Source organism: Pempheris klunzingeri, chromosome 10, assembly GCF_042242105.1.
Source record: "Pempheris klunzingeri isolate RE-2024b chromosome 10, fPemKlu1.hap1, whole genome shotgun sequence".
Lineage (NCBI taxonomy): Eukaryota > Metazoa > Chordata > Actinopteri > Acropomatiformes > Pempheridae > Pempheris > Pempheris klunzingeri.
The window spans coordinates 19,094,326-19,116,398 of record NC_092021.1 but is presented as its reverse complement, the minus strand read 5'-3'; the positions used below and the strand labels follow the sequence as shown (position 1 = coordinate 19,116,398).

Genomic DNA, 22,073 nt, shown 5'->3' with positions numbered 1-22,073 from the left:
TCTCTTTTCAGGATGAGGAGGATGTCAGATGAAAATGTCTTTCATCTGACATGCACAAATAATGGAGCTTGTGATTTTAAACACACACAAAAAAAATCATACAATCCACAACTATAGGCTTAACTCCCACTAAGTCACTCTTAGCTTTATTTCCTTGTAAACATTTCCACTTTCCATTTCATGAGGGTGAAAGGCTGCAGAGCAGAGGAGGGATTTAATGCTTTTCAAATACTCAAGCACTCTGAGAAGCACAGCATTATGTTGAGGGGTGCCCGACCTCAGCGATGGTAAATTCACTCGGGCTGTTGAGCGAGATGACCTGTTTATTTGGACACGCAGAGCTCATGTCTCAGGCTCCAGGACCGATCAGTGAATATGCTGTACAGAGTCTGCCATGACGGGTTTTGCAGCCAAAATAAGCAACAGTAACTGCCAAATAGTTGAGCTCTGGGAGGAGAAGCATGTCTATTTACTGCTCACAGCGGCGTCAATTAAACAAACAGCAAAGTGAACTGGTTAAGGATTATTTTATTACTTAGCATTTTGTACAGTTTCTACCATGGAAAAATAACATGTAACATAAGACTGTATTTACAATTCCATTTTTACAAAATGTCTTTACAAGATTTTTTGCCGGTTCAAAAACTTGAGACTAGAGCACACAAAACATACACATTCACACACATTCAAACCAAACTTTGTAATACACACATAAATAAATATAGACATTCACTGACTGCTCCACGACAAATATTTCTACAGCCAAGAACATGTACAATTCATCATTTCCACAAAAGTTATAATTTCATTAATAAACATTACATATTACTCCCAATATAATTCTTTGTTAATCTGTTAATGAAATATTGCTAACATACTGAAAAGAGGTAACACAGACATTATTTCATGCCAACAGAATGCTAACGGTTGTCATGCAAAACCATTACAAGCTTTCAATTTGAAGCAAGTAATTTATTTACAGTTCAAAAATCAAATGTACTACATGCAACATACTATGTGAAATATTCTGGGTTAGACAACAATGACTTTAGTTACATTATCCATCAGTACTGACTGTATGCCTAAGCGCCTCTTTAATGGGTAACACAAAATAAATAGATGAATTTCTGCTTTTCATTCGTCATGAATAAACAGATGTTTAAAAGTTCTGCATTTCCCACCATCCACCGTTAACCACCTTCAGAATAATTGTTTTTCTTTAAGCCATGAACTAATTGCTTGTCATGAATCAACTGATTAAATAGAATTTAAATTTCAATCAAATCGTGCCGCTGCGCACAACAACAGAAGGATCACAACGATTTTAAGGGTTCCTGGATCTTGCTTTTGCCTGGAATTTCATAATTTCCTGATGAGTTGGGGATGTGTTGGGGAGCTGTGTGCTAACCAACACAGTATATGAGACCTTGCAGTATAAATTTCACTGTACAGACCAACCCGTCCGGTGACATGTATCAGTCAAGGGAGAGGGGCTGAGAGGGAATAGCTGATGTGTTGGGGAGCCTGGAGAAGATGGACCCATGTTTCACGAGCAAGGGGGTCGGTTGTTTCTGTTTGGTTCCACACATTCCTTCCCTCACAGACAGGAGCAGGGAGCCACTGGTACTTCTCCCTAATGGGGCTGCTTCGACTTGTTACTCAGTGTCTCTCTACTGACGGCTTCTGGTGGTGAGAGTGGTGCTGCCGGAGCCGAGGTCCTAGAAAACACACATCATCAGAGATCTGTTAGACATCAGATAGATTTTTTCATAAAGTGTAAATGTGCTTGTTTTGCTATTTACTGTTGCTGCTGCTTAGCAGACTGTGACCTGTTATCTAGGTCACAAATACTTTTTACATCCTCTCCTTTTTGCTGATCTTAACAACACGTGCTAACTGTGTCTTTTTACTTTAAAATTATGCTGTCTAACACAAAGTAATGTGGCGGAAGCGCAGCATCTTTTCTTAAAACTGCGGATGCGAATAGCAGCGTGGGAGCAGCAAAGCACTGACACAGATCCAACAGATTCGAACATTAATATTTATAAGTCCTGTTTTTGGACACCTGATGGATGTGAGATCAATATCTGCTCTTCTTTTAGCTTGGCTTTGCTCTTTACCAATTCTCAAGGGAACTGTGTAACTCTTGAGCTCCACTATGTTCACGAGCTATCTGTTTGGTGCTGGGTGAGCTGTGAGAGTGAACCAAAAGAGTTAAGTCGTGGGCCGGAAAAACCAAAACAGTGAGCTGAAAGTTTCCCCCCTTTCACATACAAGTACACATGTGATCCATTGCTGATATTAAGATATATATTGATCATGCTTTAAGGAATAGTATGACATTTTGGGAACAATATGGACAAGACTATTTCTTGGCTCTGAGGTGCTGCTAGAAAGATTCTGTTCTGGACAGAGCTAGGCTTGCTATTTCTCCTCATCTCTAGTCTCTTGTGATAAACTAGCTGCTAATTGCTGGCTGTAGCCTTATATTCCCTGCACTCATATGACAGTGGGATGGATCCTCTAACTCTTGTAAGAAAGCAAATGAACAAAGTACAATGTCACAAACTTACATTAAGGATAAATGGAAGAGCTACAGTAATGTTCTCATCACTGAGCAGATCCAACAGATTTTGATTTCATCTGCGTTAATTACGGAACAGCTCATAAACCCCACGTGTAGCATGACATAGCATCAGCTGACAGTGACGCAGTACTTACGGTGTTGAATGACTGGTAATACGTTTGGGGTCTGGAAGGTCTTGACAGTGGCAGGACCCTCTCCGCCAGTTGTTATGACCTGCACCTCCAGTCTGTAGTAAGTGGATGGCCGCAGGTTGGACACCACAAGCAAGTTATGATCCTGCCAAGTGAAGGGAGGAGAGCAGCAGAAGACATGCAATCAGTTGAAATACAACAGAACGCTCCTTTGAATTTGACAGGACTTCAATTTGAATGGGCTGTAAACCAGGGGAGTATCAGCTGCATAGCTGTCTTTGCGCAAGCCACAGACAAAAACAAAGACTTTGTTTTCATAAGGCTTTCTGTCTCTCTTTTTCGCTGCCAGCTTGATAAAGTGTGCAGTGGGTGGTTTTATTTATAGACGAGCTCCAGAGGCTGGGAGGTGCAGATAGGCGGAACGTGTTGTTGATGGAGCAGATTATGTCAAAGAGTGGCTTTTTCAGAGCTCTCACATAGGATGAAAGAGGAAGACGTGAAGGCAGATGAAAAGGTAGAGGAGGAGAACTTCCAGCAGGACACAACACTTCCTCAGATCTATTCCTGTGTCTGTCTACCGCTTATCACAAGATTCATGCAAAGAGGTCACAACAGTGTTATCCTCAAATCATAACCACCTCTGACGGATGCTGTTGATAGATGGAACAGATATAACTCCTACAGCAAGGGACAACTTATTGACTAAACGTGGCTGAGCACGGCCCCTGTAGTCTACAGAAACATTTGAGAACAGCCTTTATTCTGTGGCTAATACGGGAGTAAGAATATAAGAACATTATTTTAATGAAAATAGACGTACTGGAGGCAGGATCTGGGACTGGGAGATGATGCTGTTGGGCAGGCTGTTTTGCCGACTTTCAGTGGTGATCTCGGCCCAGGTGACCTGGAAGCCCGTGATTCGCTGATGGGGCGCCACCCTGGACACACGCCACAGGAAGTTGCCGGTGATGTTTCCCTCATTGATGGAGAAAGAGGCAGTCAGGTTCTCTGGCTTAGCCAAAACCTTTGGAAGCCCCGGGGCTATTAGGAGAGAGGTTGTCTCAGTTAGGGGGTTGACATTTGGGTAAATACACTTGTTTGCTTTCTTGCAGAGAATTAGATGAGAAGATTTATACCAGTGTCATGTTCATATGCTTGCTATGTATGCTGGAGCTAAATAGCTTAGCTTAGCACAAACTAAATGGGGGGGGAAACAGCTCATCTGGAAACAAAATAATGAGAATAAAAAACAAAGAAAATAGCCAACCTTCCCATCTAAAGCTCTCTAATTAACACATTATATAATGATGTTGGCGGAAGCAAATGACTGTATTGCCCTATCTGTTGAACGATTGCTTTGAGAACATATAGATTTTGTATATCATCATGATAATAATGTGCTGCAGAGTCTGATTACTGTGTCTGCATCAACGCCGATCAATTTTAGAAATACCCTTTACACATCAAAGCTCAATACTCACCTCCCTCCCCTGGGCAGGGGATGTGTTTGTGAGTCTTGCTCCGGATGGTGGCACAGGATGGGGTGAGAAAGGTGGTGCTCTCGTCCTTGGAGCGTCTCTTGGACTTCAGCATATGAACAGTGACTTTGTACTTGCAGGAGAACAGCAGGCCCGGGAGGTTGATGTAGTTCTCCTGAGCCAAGAAACACATTATTCAGCCCTGATGACTTTGACATGTCACCCAGGTCAGGTCCCATGGAGCTTCAGAGATAATTAAATACACAGCGCCGGGGCAGATCACATTCCCACTCAGGCCACAGGAACATGCCCCACATTACAGGACCACTTTGAACACTCACATGGTAGGGGTTAGAACACTATTCTTCTCTTCATCTTACAATATAAATGATTTTTTATAGCTTCCACATGTGGTATAAACACAAGAACTTAATTAAGAAGCAGCAACCAAGGAGAATTAATGTGTAATTTGAAAAGAGAATGCCCTGTAAATCCATGTTAATGAATTCTGTGCAGCAGCCTTACACTTAAACTCATTTCTAACTTTAATCATCTATTGATTTTAACAGGAAAAAAAAGAAAACGTCTTTCTCATCTCTTTTCGAGGAAACAAAATAAAATCCCGCTGACTAGTGGATTTAGATCGTGCATTTGTAATAAAGAGGTTCTACATTAATAGGCAGTCCCTTGAGAAAGGGTGTGAGTATATTCTCTCTGATATGAAACAGCTTTGATTAAAAGTGAATGAGGCGCTGTGCTCACATAAAAGCACAAGTCTGGAATCCTTCCCAGTGATCTATAGAAAATGGACGTATATTTCCTAGCAACCAGAGCACTGGTCCCCAAAGAATGTGTTGACTGCCAGGCCTCTGCCATCCTGTATCAGCCTGAGCCCCAACAGTTAACCCCCCCACCACACACACACCACCCCCAGAGTCTCCCCACCTCTGCACAGTCCCTACTGCACCCTAAAAGAAGGCTCCAAGCAGAAGCATGGCTGGGGCCATTGGAGGTGAATGATCCCCCATTCCGGGAAACATTGTTTAAGTAAATGCGTTTTATTGGCCAACACACCACATGCCTGACCACACGACTGACTCATAATATTCAAAACAACAGCCAGTGATTTTGCCCAGTGCAAATCCAACGCACCAGGGCTTCGGGCTCACTCTGCGGAGTTGTTTTCTTTAGCGGAGCTGTCCTTTCTAAGCATCAGACAAAAGGTTGCACGCGTGCTTTGCATAGCGCAGAGCTGCTGATTAAGCCATAGCTCTGTGCACCACACACTGTGATGGGACCCTCAGCTGAAAGGTGTGTGAAATGGTTGCTGGAGACTACTAACCTGTGTGACAGACTTCTCGGGTCCTCTGGTCTCGTTGTGGCTGCAGTACTCCGGCATCCACTGGACGTGGTAGCGACTCACAGTGGGGTCTGAAACAGAAGGAGGATGAGATGAGAAAATGCCACATCACACAGCAAAGAAAGAACTCATAATCCATAGTTTAACCAGAAATTACTATTATGAGGCTGTGTTGGAGGCAATTGTAACTACTTTATATAGATGATTAGCGATAAGTTAGAATAATCACAGTATTTGTAAAAACTGCACTGGTTTTGTATGTGAAATCTTAATCAGCAAAGTCACTAGTAACAAGCAGCTGTGCCTCAATGGAAACAGCAATTCAGCAACTAATCACAAGGTTGGTGGTTCAATCCCCGAGCTTCTCCTCCATATGTCAAAGACTCCTTTAGCAAGACACTGAACTGCTCTCAATGTATGTGTATGCATAAAAGTTTAACTTGAAAAAGTATAAAGTACCTTAGTACAGTACTTGAGTAACTGTACATGGTTACGTTACACCACCGTACCCATTGAACTTGAAATTAATCACATATGAAAAGACAATTCAACAGGCTGAAATGATTAACTGATGGGCATCACACGAATTACAACTTTCCCTATCTGAGATATGATATCACTATTTCCATTATTGGTGATCACGATAACTTAGATCTGTGGAAAAAACAGAGCAAACTTGAAAGCACTTCCTCCTTTATCTTTGCATTAGTTTATTAACATATCTTTCCTGTCTCCTAAACCTTTCCTTTTGTTGGCTGAAGGCTCAAATCCCAGCGCAAACTTTTCTGCTTCAACTTTAAGGATTTGCATTCTCATCAGTGGAGTGGCAGCCTTGGTCATGCCGGGACACACAAGCTCTCTCAGCTGCAGACTCCAGCAGCAACATTCACTTCATTACTATACAGTAGCTCGTCCTGAGCTCATCAGAAGTGTTTATCTGCCCATCACCCTCATCTTATGTTACTGGATTTATTATTCATTCTCAACTGTGTCGCTTGGATATGTGAAATACTTCTCAGATTAATAATTGAGTTATGCTATGTTCGCCCCACGGCGGGGGCCTGGGTTGTAGTGGGGAGATAAAAGGGGTCCTTTGAAGGCTTAGACACAGATCTGGCACTTGGAGCCCCTGAGCTCTTTGGAAGCAGAAGAGAGGAATTACAGGGAACCGGGAAATCGGGAAAAAAATAAACAAGATATGCTCAGCCGGGTCTGACGGAGAGGGGAAGTGGTATGTAAAACAAGAAATAGGACATGGAAATCAGGTAGAGAACAGAACCTCAGCAGTGTTCGATAAATCATGACTGGAAGCGAGCCTCAGAAGTGCCGCCACCGCCGGACTGCTGTCTGTTGTCTGGGTGTCGGGCAGACAGCGATATATTATCTGAGCTGGTGTACAGTAAGGTTCTCTTTCGTCTGCTGGAGACAACCCAGAGGCCGGGCTGCTTTGGATCACAGAGACAATGAGTGAGAGTTGAATCGCGGTTCAGTTAACCTGTCCCCTTTGTCTGTCACACAAACCAGATGTCCAGAGACTCCAACTCTCCAGACCATCTGCACATCTGTATGTTTACAATAGTGGAACACAGGTTGTCAAGAGTCAAAACCGGGGTCATCCCTCAGACTAATGAGCGGTACACACACACAAACACATACACACACACACACAGCAGACCTGCACTGCAAACAAGAGACAGAAAAAAGACGCTGGACCGGGATTAACTCTGCTCTGCAACACTGTGATTCCCCAGCCATGCTTGATCCCCGTCAGCATCACTCAGCTCTCTCAGTCCAGGCCAACCTCACTAACAGCTCTGGGCCAACTCTATCTTCCCCCTTTCTCTCTCTCTCTCACTCTGATTCAGCACTTGGTGTCTCACCAGGCCTCCTTCAGCCAGGGTTTGCATTCTTGACTCTAAGATGTGGAGTTTGGCTTAGGCGATGACATATATTAGTAACATAACATAGACCAGTGAATGGGACTTGACAGGTTACCCTGAGAGCATGGCTTTCAAGGTTTCCATATTTCCACTCTGGTATTAACAGAAGGTTTGGGGAATGGACGCCGCTGGGACAGGCATTCCTATAGGCTTTAACCCCTTGCGGTGCTGCAACCCACAACTGTTTCTGTTCCCTATGACATCAGGTCTTGTAAAACAAAATGGGCCGCTTCGACACTAATGCGAGGGCGAGGATCTATTAAATACAGCTGTCAATAAATCCCATCGCACGGCTCCAGCTCTCTGTGTTTATTGTTCTTTACTAAACGGTGGCTCCGCTCTACCAGTCCATGTGCAGGTTTACACCAATTTGCCCAGAACTCACATTACTCAGCTCTCACAATGACACATTGTTTCATTTATCCCACTTACAACATCTGATACCACATTTATAAAAGGAATCTTCCATTGTTTGAGTAACTGAGAATCAGTCATAACACTTTATTACAGTGTAAATGAGTAATGGTGATTGATGTGCGTAATGGACTGCTAATTAGACTGTAACAAAGCTATAAATCAATACAGTAGTGTGCATACCTCCCCGGTTTTTCCAGTAGACACGGACCTGCAGTTGGCCATCCTGGTAGAAGGGCGTGCCTACCTCCAGAGCGCCAGAGGGGCGTTTGGCCATGGTCGAACCAGGAGGGGATATCTCCTCCTTCTTTGACTTGAGCACTGATTTGACTGGGAAGAGAAAGGAGAAATGTTTGCTGCTGTAGCTAAGACACGACAGTGCCTGTGTTGTGGCAAACTCTCCAGCATGGTAACAGCAACACAATTATTTCTTTGTAAGATCACAGCACTTACAACATGTCCTTTATGCATAAATGCGGTGCAACTCGATGGGTCCACGCTTTACTATCACCGCCAAGGTTAGAGGTTCAATTCCCTCTAGAGCCATACGTGGTTAGAATGTACACACTCATAGCACTGTGGCTTGGTCTGTGCTTCCTAAACACACAGGAGCTCCGACTGAATGCAGATGTGCTGTCAGCGCACTTTGGCCGTTCCTGCTTTTTGCAATTGCAATGACTTAAGACCTTAAGACTCTTGGTAAATCAGGTAAATTCAACTCTCAAGAAAAACAAACAAACAAGAAGAAAATTGGATTTCCACAAATTGGTTCAGATAATTCCATCTGCAATCACAAAACCGCCGCTCTATCCGGGTTTTTGTTTGATTTCAGGTAGGTGGGTTCTGACTTGATGATGGTGCAAGATGAAGAGTCGGAAGATCACTTGAGCAGCATAATTTATTCTGAGAGGGACACGAATGTCCGAATCAATGAATTTCAACCAACAGCTGACGAGACACTTCCCTCAAAAGCCACACATGCCAAATTCACGATGGTGCTTGAGGAAAAATCATTGACTCACCAAAGTCATTAGGATACATTGTCTGGGGAATAATGAATTCACAGAGCGAATCCATCAAGTACATGTTGAGATATTTCAGACCAAAACTGTCACCTAAGAAACAGTCTGACAGCCGAATGATCAAAACAAAATTGGTACCAGTGTTTACCTGACTCGTTATTCTGAGTGGTGCTGAAGTGGAGAGAGGCCTTGGAGCTCTTCAGGCGCACCTGTCCCCAGTACGTGACAGCCTGCAGCTCCACGGTGTAACTGCTGTTTTGTTGCAGTCCCTCCAGATCTACCCAGCTCTGAGCCTGCAACAACATAAAAACACTTACATGCTGGCATTTGTATGATACCACGCTGCCACTTGAGGCTGCTTTCAAAGCCCTGTCACTGTCCCAGTCGCAATTCCAGCTCTGCTCAGCTTGGGCCAACCCGGGCCTGTGGGAAAGCCCTGCTTATTAACAACACATGTGGAGCTGGGGAAGACATCATGGTGAGGAGATAGCCTTCAGGGCCTTGTGAGGGAGCCATGTTATCAGAGCCTCCCAGGGCTTCCTCACTGTGTTTGACTTGCAGCATTCCATCATCAGCGTGAGCTTGATGAGTTCTTGTTATTGACTGTGCGTGTTTTGACATTCCTCTAGCAGCAGGCTCCTTTCAAAGCCCCGAGGTGCCAAAGTGGAAACCAGTAGTACATGTGTCAATAGGTGTCTGGTGTCTCCCACCTCTATGTCCTCTGTGCCACATCTGCTATGCATTTCATAAACTAATTCAGCAGAAGATTCTATAGAGGTGTGCGTGGACTGTCTAGACAATCTGTCTTTCTGCTCGAGTCTCTAATGAAATGCTTTGCACGGATATTGAGCCACGGATATGTGCTATCAGGTCACATGTTACCGGACCTATTGTGCGAGTGGCTCATAAAACTTTTAAGTATCAAATTTATTCAGTGTCGCATCTAGGAGCGCGTGATTTATGAGGAGAGTTAATGACCCAGTCATACGATTTATCTATAAGGTCAATTCATTTCAAATGCGCTTATGGACCCATTGCTTCACTCTGTGACATTTCACTCAGTGCTTGCATATATTACTGTATAATCCTTATGTGGAAGCAAAAGAAAAAAATGCAATACTATCAAAATATTAGTTTGTGGCTTTCTGTGTTGTCATGAAATCTAACTTTGTGAGCGCTTAAGCTGCCTGTTTGTTTAAGCTTTCGTAACCAAATTGTGTTCATCCTTTCTGTGTGACCGCAAATGGGGAGGCTGCAAATAGTTCAGCGTGTTCAAGTATGCAATCTAAACTATTCCAAAGCATTAACAGTGGGAATCAATAGCCTTTTTCCTTTAAACATGATATTTATGTCGTTATTAGAGTGTTTTTTGGATGTTTTTCATGTGTTTTTTTAACGTGCTTTGTCCTGTTTTAGTTAGTCTCCCCTTAGTTTAAATATACTGGAAGCATTAATGTAAAATAAATGTATGGGAATTGTGAATGCAGTCATATAACCACTCCACTTTGAAACGATTGAGATCTGTGTCAAAAACAGGATCAATAAACTGAATAAACCCATGTACCACTTCAGAAATAGCTTTGGTCACACAATCAAAAATTGGGTAAGAGAATAAAAAAGCTCCAAAATACCAAGTGCAAAAAAATGTGGACAACACAAATTGAGATATTTAACAAACGCAGACCTTGAAATCATGATTTATCACCATAGATAGAGCTATTTATCACACTTAATGTGTTTTCTCTCAGAGCTTAACAGTGCATATAAGGGTTCTTTCATCAGTATAAGGAATCAAAACAATGAAGAACACATTGTATCAATCTGTGTGTGATTGATAGCCTCGCAAGTACATGTAGTATAAATAAATGCAACTCCTATTCCATGTTTATCCTTTTTCCCACTGCAGGCCTACACAGATACTGACAGTGATGTGTTGAGATGAGATGAGACAATGCTGAGATAATCCTGGACGAGAATCTGGAGTCTTAGGGAGAGGAAAAAGGAGAGAAGAAGAAAGAACACATCACTAAGACAGGGTGAGAAGATTACCCCGTTGGTGGTCTTTCTCCTTTTTTTCTTGGATGGCACCATCGACTTGGTGGGCACAGTCCAGCTCCAGAACACTTTGTAGTGATGTATGGGGATATCAGGCTCCTCTGGCAGGGTCCAGTTGAGACGGGCTGTCACGAGGCCTTCGTCACCCAGCGTCACGTTGGTGACACGCAGACTCGCTGGGCTGGGAGGGGCGGATGGATCTGAGGACATAGCAACAACAAGAAACAACACTGTCAGTGGGAAACAGATCTTAGTACATCTGTAGACATTTAGAGAGGAAGACAAATAGGGCCTCTGGTTCTTGTATGTGACAAATCTTGGGCCGAGGCAGTTTCCTTGCTGGTGTAATTTCAGGTTGAACGTAGAGGCCAAGACACCTTTCATCACTTGAGGTTAGCGTTGCAGTTGAGGAGGGGGGGACCAGTATGACACTATGTAAAGTAATTAGTCCTCCACTGACAATCTGCCATGAGATGTTATGACAGGTGTCATGTCACGTCTATGACAGCGTTCGGCAGGACCGAGAGCACAGGTCAGGGGTTAACAAACACATGCTGCTCACTTTGGCTCCACACTCAACATTCCTGTACTCTAACTAATGTGTGTTTGTGCAGAGTAAAGCTGGTTTTGAACCTAACCGCATGTGCTGTGACCCAGCCTACTGCCGGCTGCTGATGTCAGCCTGGTGCAGGAGGAGAGGCAGGGCCACATGCCAGACGCCAGACCAGAGGGAATAGCCCTGTAATGAGAAAATGATTCATGCCACAGCCCAGTTGGCTCTTCTCTCCCCTGCCCTCTCCCACCTGAAACACATTTAATCCAGTCCAAAAACACAACTGGACACATCGGCTCTCACCAGCTGATGCTGGCCGTGCAAGACAAATAAGCAGTCAGTTCTTACAAATTGCCCTAACAAAGTATAGTAGTGCAAAATTGCAATCAGATGAGATGGCCCAACTATATAAATAACAATGGCCTGACAAAATGGCCAGGAGCTCATCAAAACCATGACAGCTCCCATCAATCTATCAGCGTTCTGGCACTGATTGGTCTGATTGGAGATCGGTTTCCATCCCTGCAGCAGAATCTTTTTCCCACCTGGTGTCTGACTCTGTCTGACAGCCATCCAGAACGCTCTGGGGAGTAAATGTATGACGAAGGATTGACAGGACAGGTCAGCACGCACACACACACACCACTAAACACACTAATAACTCTTGTATTTAGCACAGGTTTTTAGTATTTGGCAGAACATGGAAAGTACTTAGGACTTCTGCCAGCCTTCTACTACCAAACAACTTCATATAATATCATATAATGAGTAAACAACACAAGTTCGGTCAAGTATGTTGCACTGTGAATCGGTCAACACAATGCAGATACCATCTTACATGACACTGAACTGAGGCCTGCCTGAGACTGAACTGGTAGGCAAATTGCTTTGCCTCTACATGTCAAACATCACACTGTATCTGATCTAGATCCGACTCAATCTAGACTCAATATCATTTTCACAAACCTGCAATCCCTGGGAACCATACAACAACTGGCCTTTGCTTTAACGAATGCCATCTGACGCACAACACAACCATTTAGTGTCACTCAGCATTGAAAGTGCCGAGTCGAGGAGTTGAGCAGCGACGCAGGATGCCATCAGAGCTTGTTCGCTAATCTGTGGCAAAGATCTGAAGCGCGCCTACGTTACGTCACTCCCTCTGGAAGCAAGACAACACTTGCATTCATTTGAAACCTGCAATATCCTGACTAATTCAGACATATTACATTTTATATGACTGTAAAGTGGGGGAAACCCCTCCTTTGAAGGCATAAATGAAGATCTGGTTGCAACACTAAAAAGAAATGTTCTGTGCACCCAGTCCCTCCTCATTACTTTCCATTATCATGAATTACCTTTCCACTTAGCTCACTGGGTAAATGTGTTGGAAGTGTGGAGGGGAGACATTCATTTACAATTCAGCCTAAGTAGGTAAACAAAATAATTAAATACGTGTTTACAGCTCTAAATAATCACATCTGTGCAGTGTCTGTCAGAAGTGATATATGTATGCTTTACTAATCATATTTCAGTCATAATCAGTGTGCTGCTGCTGCTGTGTGAAGCAATGAGCTTGAACAGTTTATGAATGAATCACACAAAAAGGTAAACTTAACTTCAGTTCTCACTCAAAGAAAGTGTCAGGGATGTAAGGTGCAAAGTGCAGGTGGATGAAAACTTCTGATCTGATCTTTTTTTAGAATAAAATACACAATGTCTTTGAGTGAGTGATAAATAAAAGCTTGGCCGACATGCAAAGGGAATATTCACCACATACACTTGGTTTGTATGTGGTCGGATAGGAAGTTAAGGTTTCAAACTCCTCTCAAAGGCTCCACCTGTTCCAAGGTCTTAACCATAACAAATGGAGGGCAGTGGGTGTCAAACAGGAACTTAGTCACAAAGCAAGGCCACACACACTTGCATAAGTACACACACACACACAGACAGACAGACAGACCTCTGGAGGAGCGGAAGTGTTTGCTGGGTGCAGTGAAGCCGCGGGTCCCGTGGACGTTGACTGCAGCAACTCTGAACTGGTACCATCTGCTGGCTCTGATGTCGGCCAGTTGGACGCGTTCCTCTGCAGTCTGAGGGACAGATGGGGGGGAGAGCAAACCACAGGGGTCAGGGTTCGCGCAGGGTCACAGCCCCATGTGAGTTTGCTGCCACATCAGTCATCTGTGTGTTTCTCTTTGCCAAACTTTCAAAGACACTGTGACTGTGAGGAATGTGCAACCGCGTGCAACAATCTGTCAGCGCAGAGCAGCACTTTCACAGCTGTAGCATGTGGTACACTGGGACACGCCAGGCTGACATTTTTTGGTGATACAAATCCTCAATGTTTGATCAAAAGAATCATTCACATAACAACATTTGATGGGATCTAAAGACAAAAACTTTCCACCTCGCTGGCATTCTGCGGTATTTAGCATGCATGGTCGGTGTGTGGATTCCTACCTGCGCCACAGTCTGCCACTCGGTGGCATCGTCCTCGCTGGGGTGGATGCCATAATTCCAGCGGCGCTGCACCACATACAGGACGGGTTCCACGGAAATGTTGAACTTGGAGGACCAGCGGATCTCCAGATGACCCGACGGCTGCTCCAAAAACACCAGTTCTTTCCTCGGCTTCAGAGGGACTCCTAAAAGTGCAAGCAAGGAAGACGATACCGTGACTGGAGTTAATATCACCACTGTGCGGAACATTTTAGGTGAACTTCAACATGAAGTTTGTTGTTTTCATTTCTTGGGTGGAAAGATAAATGACACCATCACAGTTGGACAGATACAGATTTGAAAATGAGACATGACCTCACCGCAATAGATTTAATACATGCTGTGGGTCAACAGCATCATCTTTCTACTGTGACAGATAGTAATATTTCCTGGCCAGATTGATGTGCTTTAGTAGCTCTGCTTCCTAGTAATGATACACATAGTTTGCCTTTAGGTATGTGAGATGGTGCGCATAATGTCTCTCTCTCTCTCTTTGTGCAGACACAAAATACACCAGTGCAAACATACACACATGTACTGTATGTAAAGTTCATTTGCATCATTGCACTTCACATTCAGCCTTTCAGACAAAGCCGATGTGGCCATGTGCAATAAATTAGAGATTTATTAAGTGCAGGTCTGGGCCAAATGCTCAGCCAAGTCAGACTGACTCTCTCAAGTGAATTTATTGCAGTGGAGACATAGTGAGTTGTTGATTGAGCGTTGGGCACAGTGATAATGAGATGGAGATTGGAAAAGCAAGTTTGGAAGTATAGGAGAAGGCTGAATACTTCCCACAGTTCTCAATAAATCACCTAGCACTTCAGAGCATTATGTTGGGCCTCTGTCACTGCTGAGCGGCCCACTGCTGCTCCGCATTTATAAACAGCATCAACACGCGCTCAAGGCTACTGCGCTTCGTGTCGGTAAACAACATAATCAAGGCTGCGTTTTGTATGCAGAGTGCTTGATCTACTTATATCTCTATTCAGTCTTCATACAGGCTATGTGCAAGTGATTGATTGATGCATATAAAATCCTGAAAGATGCAGGAGGGTCCTTGAGCCACATGCATATGGAGTCAATACTTTGTTTTGTCCCGCTGATAACAGCTTTCTGCATACTAACAGCTGGGGGTCATTGTGCTGTGGTTTCACAGCTCCACGCTCGGAGTGTGTGCGCCCGCGTGTGTGTGTGCGAACAAACGTGTCACATTTCCTGTGCAATGATGAACACCAAGGTAACCGCAGCATTCCTCTTCCCTCTCCGTCTTAGCTCATCTTCCCAAAAAGTCACACGAGCACCCCTGCGAAGCACAAACCACGCATACACAACACAACCTCTCTTTTACGCAATACGTAGGAGGGCAACGAATACACTCATTCTCTCAGCTTGCTCTTTCCAAAGATAACTTTTGGGTCAGGTTTGGTCCAAGAATCATACAGCATTCATTTTTCAATGGCCACACGCTTACTCCAAACCATGATGTAACTGCTGCTGAAGCACGATCAAGACTACGGCGTCCATTCATGTCTTAATCATGCCAACAATTACACTCCAGGAACATAATTCTCAATACTCACGCACATACTGTCATAATGACTGCTCTAATTACAGCGGGTTGAGGAAAGCACTACAAATACTGCTTGTAGCACAAGGACTTGTTGTGAACTTGGCATGGCTGATGGACCGATTGACTGACTGACTTGTTGTGACAGTGTGAGGTTAGCTCTCGCCAACTTTAATTTCAATCTGACATCTACATTTTTCACATATTCTTTCTTGTAACCCCCCAGCAGTTTCTGCAGCTTCTTTCACAGGTTAGCACAGAACTGTGCACTGCTTTTGATTAGAAAACATGTATAACAAGTTGGGTTGCATCACATGTGGTGTTATTTCTTCCAAAGGGAAGAGAAAATGAGAGAAACTAGAGGAAAAGATAGGGAAACGAAAGACTAATACATAATACATAATAAACCATCCATTTCCATATGTGCACAGTATATTTCACTGAGGCATCCCTCTGCAAATACATCTTTGAGACAGTATCACAGAGCAGTAGATGATGTGTAACAGCATCATGCTCTGTTGAAGTGAAAAAAGTAAGGGGCTTTGTTACACATCAAAAGGGCAGAGGAGATCGCAAATACAAAAGTTTTTCTCTATTAGGGACATACACATGGGCTGGGGACCCTAACCTGAAGACACACACACACACACAGAGACGCACACCCACACACACATCTGAGAGCGATCTCAGTGGGGGAAACGCTCCATTTCTCCCCGCTTGTGTTTGCTAATGGCTTCCAGCATCATGGCTCATCATCGCAAAAAGACTACATACACACTTGCGCACACATAGAAACAATTACGCTCTTCAAACCATGAGCGGCTAATTAGACCTTTAACACTGAGGACCAGGACGGGAATTTCATCCAGACTTTCACCAAAACGCTCAGTGTAATTCAGTGTAAACGCAGTGCTGATGGCGAACCGTCACGAGTTCAGTGTTTGGATTAAATCAGCGGGCAGGCCGCTTGATTTGAAGGTCTCACAGTGCGGTGAATGGTTCTTATTGACTGGGTCACTGTATTGAAATTTTCAAGGTTACGCCTGCTTTCATCTTTCCCCGTTTAACGCGCTGTTCACCTTTTGAGCATGACATCCGCCATGAAGTCCTTTGGGATTTGTCCAAATCAAATATAAATACTAGCATGCTCTTCTGTGTGCACAAGCTCAAACTCAAAATCACATGCAGAGGAGCGTTTCTCAAATAAATACAGTACATGCAGTAAGACATGCACACGCTTACTGCAGTGTGATTCAAGGCATACACAGTCACAATTTATCACTGCCGCGGTTCAAAGCTTCATTTAGGCTCAGCCTCCACTGCTCCCATTTCAACATCTCCCCAACTTTGTTATGGCCTCAGGCTGCCTGCAATTGTGTGCTGATAGTGTATATAACGTGGTTCCAGCTCCCATCTCCGAGTTCAGAGGCTCTTGGTTCTCTCACATAACGACTCAGCACCCTCAGAACATCAGGCCGCCTTGGGCAGCGCTATTAAATGGTTTTACTGGAGCAAAGATTCCTGGGTACATCTGTGTCTGTGAAACCCTCAAGCTTATCCAGCCAATTCGAGAATGAAGATATATTCCAACTTACAGCAGACACAGCGTGAGGGACGTGTGGGTGAGGTACAATACAAAGGAGATGAAATAAAGATTTATGATTCTAAGCGAGCTGTCAAAAAAATTGTTCAAGATAATCTGCAATTTGCGTCATTGACATTTAAAATTAATGTTTTGACAGAGAGGGATTAATTGGTTCAACACTATTTATGAAAATGATGCAAACTGCGGCAGCTAATCACATTAAAAACATGATGGACCATTACCAGATATGCAACATAATTTATTGAATGATGGATTAAATGAAGAGGGAGGGAGTTTCCATGATTCAGCTGATGAACCGTGTTAATATGGTCCCTCTTGGAGAAACAGTGCTCAGCAATAATTAAATAAACAGATGAGCTGCTGAGTGCACGGACAATAAAGCAGCTGTATCGGTGCCTGCATTATCATACTTATACGTATCGACACTTAATGCATCCTAGTCTGTCAGCATGGGTTTCTGCAGAACTACCTTCTTCCTCTAATTAATAATATCATGTTGTGATGTTTCTAATACGCCATCATATTGTATCAGTGTACTTTGCTATCATATCGTCACCTTTTGAGAAAATATGGAGAACTTGTTAGCAAGCGCTTACTTATTCGCACATCCAGCTGTTACCGCGTGACGTTTGGAGTCATGTTTCTGTCCACCTGGTGGATCTAAGTCCGATATTCACTGTCCCTGTAGCTCTGTTTTTGGTAATGAGATAGCTGACTTTCTAGCTGCTATATGGAAACTATGTCACCAACTTGTCGTTAAATGTGTCTGTCAGCTGTTTGGTGCTGCACAGGTAGTGTACAGTGGATGGTATACTGCAATGGAATAAGATAATTTGGGGGAAAATGGAAGTTAAGGAGTCTATGATTGTACTCTGCAGTTTCATGCTTATCTCGATTCCTCACCAAATCAAAGACAAATTTCGCTAAAGCAGATACTGATGATAATTGTCATGTATTAATCTGAATCTGAAATAGTCATTCAGTGTATTTACATTCTGAAATGACCGGTTAATCTTTTCACTGTTCCGTCGTTCACGCGCTTTCAACACATTCAAACTGCCTTCACGCGCATGAGGGATTCGCACCAAATGATGGATGGATGTAATCTATCTTTCCTGTTTTTCATTTCATCTCACGGATATCAGCTTCTCTGTCTACTGTTTACTCTCAGACTGGTACTGCTTCATGTTCAAAGCACTCAGCTACAGAAACACAGGAGGCTTTTATTATAAAGCAGTCGCAGGAAATGCAAAGTATTTGTCACCGAAGTGGGAGCTGACAGCTATCGCTCATCAAAATGCATTTTTGGACAGTAGACCAGTTTTTATTGCAGGGAGTAACAGAACGTAAAGGAGCAGCCCCAGTGAGCTGCTGAATGAAGAGGCGACATGCTGCACAGGCTAACTGCCCTGAAGTTGTGTGGAAAACTGCTGATGATGAAACACAGTGAGTTTCTTTGGATGTGCTGTAAACATATTGCCCAGTTGCTCTTCTATTGCATTTCTAACTGCTCAAGGTGTGTTTGCTGTAATATTCATCAAAACACAACAGTGGCCGCGGGTGTTGCAAAATCAAACAGGACTGAAACCTTAAGGATCGTGAATTTAACAAACACTTTGTTTCTGCAAAACATTTTTATTGTATACAATGTGATGCAAGTTCAGTCTTTAGTGTTACCTTTGTAGAGGTTCTTAGGCAGCTGGCAGGTGTGACCGCAGCCGTTGGAGCAGCACTTTTTCACAGCTGAACACTCTCCATCCTCCTCACAGCTCTCCACGCAGGCTGCTGCAAAGCCGCTGGCCTTCTCTGGGGCAGGACAGTCGCCTTGCTTCACTCCCTCTACTGACTTCAGGAACTCACAGCTTGTAAGACACTCATAGTGCTTCTTAGGAAAGAGGGGCTAAGGAGTAGGAGGAGGGTGACAACAAGGAAAATATATGTCAGATTACTTTTTTAAGACCAACCTGCCTGGGCTGCAAACAGCCAGCTCTGTGAGCTAACAGGGATTGTCCTGTTTACATTTTAGCTTATGACTCACTAGAGCGGAGAGTGCATTAAACGGCTTTGATTCAGCCTCACAGAGAGTGTCGTTGCTGCGCAGAAAGAGTTACTTCACACTCCTCTCAAACTTTCCCCTCATTGAATTTTCCCACTAAGTATGAAAAGCTCAAACACTTGGGCAACGGCGGCATTTGTGGTAGTGACATACCTCGCATAAATCCTGGCATTGGTTTTCCTTCAGGTCCCAGGATTCCTTGCAGGGCTCCAGGCACTGTGAAAAGGAGAAGGGTGTCAGTTCTTCAAAGAGCCAGCCACATCAAAGAGCCACTGCCGGGGAGATGGTGCTTTCTGTGCAGCGCTGGCTGCACTTCCCCGGCACAGTCACAACAAGCAGTCACACCTCTTTTTGTCACAGATGCCCGGCATACCTTCAAAGGACATAAACAGTCTTCTACAAAAGCAAACATGGGGCAAAGGGGTTGTCCGTTATGAGTAGACAGGCACACCCTTGTGTGGTCTTTAATAATCTACTGATGCTTGGATTTGGTATGCTTGGTGTGCCCTGGAAGATTCCTTTTTCATGCCTCAACACTACTAGCTTCACATGCTGTCTACTACTCATTCTCATCCTGCCACTTGTGCTCATGTCTGGGCCTGATACACTCTGGCACTGGCACCAGACTCCCTTCTCTGTACACAGAGCGCTTAATAAATGATACACTTAGTTTACTGTTCTTGGGATTCCCTTTTTTTAGCACGTGGAACAAATTTACTGAATGTTTGGCATAGGGGTGGGATAAAAGAAAAATCTGAGTGTGAGTGCAGCTCAAAGCCACTTTGCCAAACATAATGGGATGATAAAATTTAAAATGAAAGTTAACCAATCTAGTCAAACTCCTCTTGCTTTAAATAACTACAGCTCACCCTGGATGAATCAAATTCAATAAAAGCAAATGTAATATAACACAAAAGTCCATGCATGTCCAATAGAATCAGGCAGATGCTGCCACGGGAAGGGGAACAGGACAGAGAGAAGCTCGGGTCTTATGTGCTCCCGTTGCTGGCCACTGAGAGCTAGTGTGAAAGAGAAGAGCAAGCTCAGTCAAACAGTCAAACCACTGCCAGGCTGCTTCTGTGCTGCACTGGGAGCAGCCCAAACCACACCAACCAGAGACCTGCCAAAGTCACTCATTCAACTCCATTTAATTTAGACTCCTGCACCAGTCGCAGCACTAAGACAAGGCACAGCAGAACATTTTCAACACATTCGCCTACATTCTTCATCTAGTACAGTCCAATGTGTTGGTGAGTGGGAGAGGGAGATATGATGGCATCAGCGGAGGTCCACTTATGGCCAGAATAAGAGACTCCTAAAAGAAAAAAAGATCATGTCAACATGTGGTGTTATGTAAGATACAGTAGAGAGGAGTGGTTAAATGAGGGCACCTACTGTGGAGAGTGTATGTACCACTAAGTTGATGTAAGAAATTTCACCTCAGTCATGGGGCCAGGGTTGTATTTATGACTTTAATTTGCTCATTAGCCAACTCTGTCATTATTATGCCATTGCCAGTGAAAAGTTTATTTGCTTTTTATGGAGTGTGGTGGACGGGCGCATGATGAAACATAAACCTTGCTTCTGGAGGAACATGCTGCAATCAGGACCACGCGCACGCCTGCCAGCGCTCAATTACACCGAGCTTCGGCTCTCGGCTTTGCCCAGCCTCGTCTCGGGCAACCAAGAGGCCCTGTCTGGACGGCGTGTTGAGTGTGAAACAGCTGGCTCCAAAGGGTGGAGGAGGTTGGGAGAGAAGGTATTTTCTTAATGACTTCATAGCAATATAGATATCTCTCTGGTGAAGATATAAAATATGACGTGCCAGAGAAAATTAGACACCTTGGAGAGAAAGCACGTAGTTATGACAGCTGAGAGCTCCAAAGAAACTAATGTGGTTTCTACAGAGCTGATCAGGTGAAACCATTGCAACACCTCTGAGATTTAATATGACATATAAGCTCTATTGCACTGTCCAAGTTATGCCTCGCCGTCCAGAGAGTCTATGCAGCTTTATCATCATCTGCTATTAATAATATGGCGACCTTATGTCATTAATTCTGTTCTCAATTGTGTCCTCTGAGAGAACAGCCTGCGGCGAAGACGGGCAGTAGCAGCAACCTCAGCATCCCAGCCTCACACGAGCACCGCGCTGGAACAATGAGGTGTTGAGGCAATAACTGTGTGCTGCACCAGTGTCTAAAGGACATTCTGCCAGTAGACGCACATGTTAAAGCCCCCAAATCCCTTCTACAAATCACTGAACATACACGCATAAGCCAGGGGGATCAAGCTCATTTTACTCATTGAAAGATCTTGTGTGCACGGCCTGAATGCATTCCACTGGCTTTTCTTGGGGATGAATCTTTTTCTAGTTCAGCACAATCACAACTATACAAGTGAAAATAGAATCATCATTACCCCGAGATGCTCGGGCTTGCATGCCAAGCAGCATGAATTAACACAGCACATTGCGTACCGAGGATATTGCAACACAGTTCAGACTGCTGGCTGTGTGTTTGGTGTTGTCTCACCCTCTGAGTCCCAGTTTTTCTACTTTTTTTTTTTTTGTTTTTTTTGCCCTCTTCAGGGCAAAATTTCCCAACTAACAAAAACTGCTGAATTCTTGTAAGGAAGTTGTATTTCACATTTTCATTACCAGGACAGTTACTTTTGCTGAATGAGCGGATATATCATAAACGGAACTCTTAAAAAAAAAAAAAGAGATAAGCATTTGTGTCAAGGCAGTGAGAGCTCCCTGCAGGTGTGCTGAAAACTGACAATCTGTCAGCGTTTCTC

At 43.8% G+C, this 22,073-nt stretch overlaps 1 protein-coding gene across 1 annotated transcript in view; it reads right to left on the bottom strand.

Annotated features, from left to right (window-relative positions):
• Nucleotides 1-607: 607 nt before the first annotated feature.
• Nucleotides 608-22,073, bottom strand: part of LOC139208508 (anosmin-1) — a 39,239-nt gene continuing 17,773 nt past the window's right edge. The window contains exons 3-14 of the mRNA XM_070838213.1: nt 19,428-19,490; nt 18,896-19,118; nt 14,004-14,188; nt 13,504-13,633; nt 10,982-11,187; nt 9,081-9,225; nt 8,094-8,240; nt 5,539-5,627; nt 4,200-4,371; nt 3,539-3,759; nt 2,722-2,863; nt 608-1,718 (exon numbers count right to left, since the gene is read on the bottom strand). Of these exons, the coding sequence (XP_070694314.1) occupies nt 1,660-1,718; nt 2,722-2,863; nt 3,539-3,759; nt 4,200-4,371; nt 5,539-5,627; nt 8,094-8,240; nt 9,081-9,225; nt 10,982-11,187; nt 13,504-13,633; nt 14,004-14,188; nt 18,896-19,118; nt 19,428-19,490 (1,782 nt within the window). The 3' untranslated portion in view covers nt 608-1,659. The remainder of the gene's footprint in view (nt 1,719-2,721; nt 2,864-3,538; nt 3,760-4,199; nt 4,372-5,538; nt 5,628-8,093; nt 8,241-9,080; nt 9,226-10,981; nt 11,188-13,503; nt 13,634-14,003; nt 14,189-18,895; nt 19,119-19,427; nt 19,491-22,073) is intronic.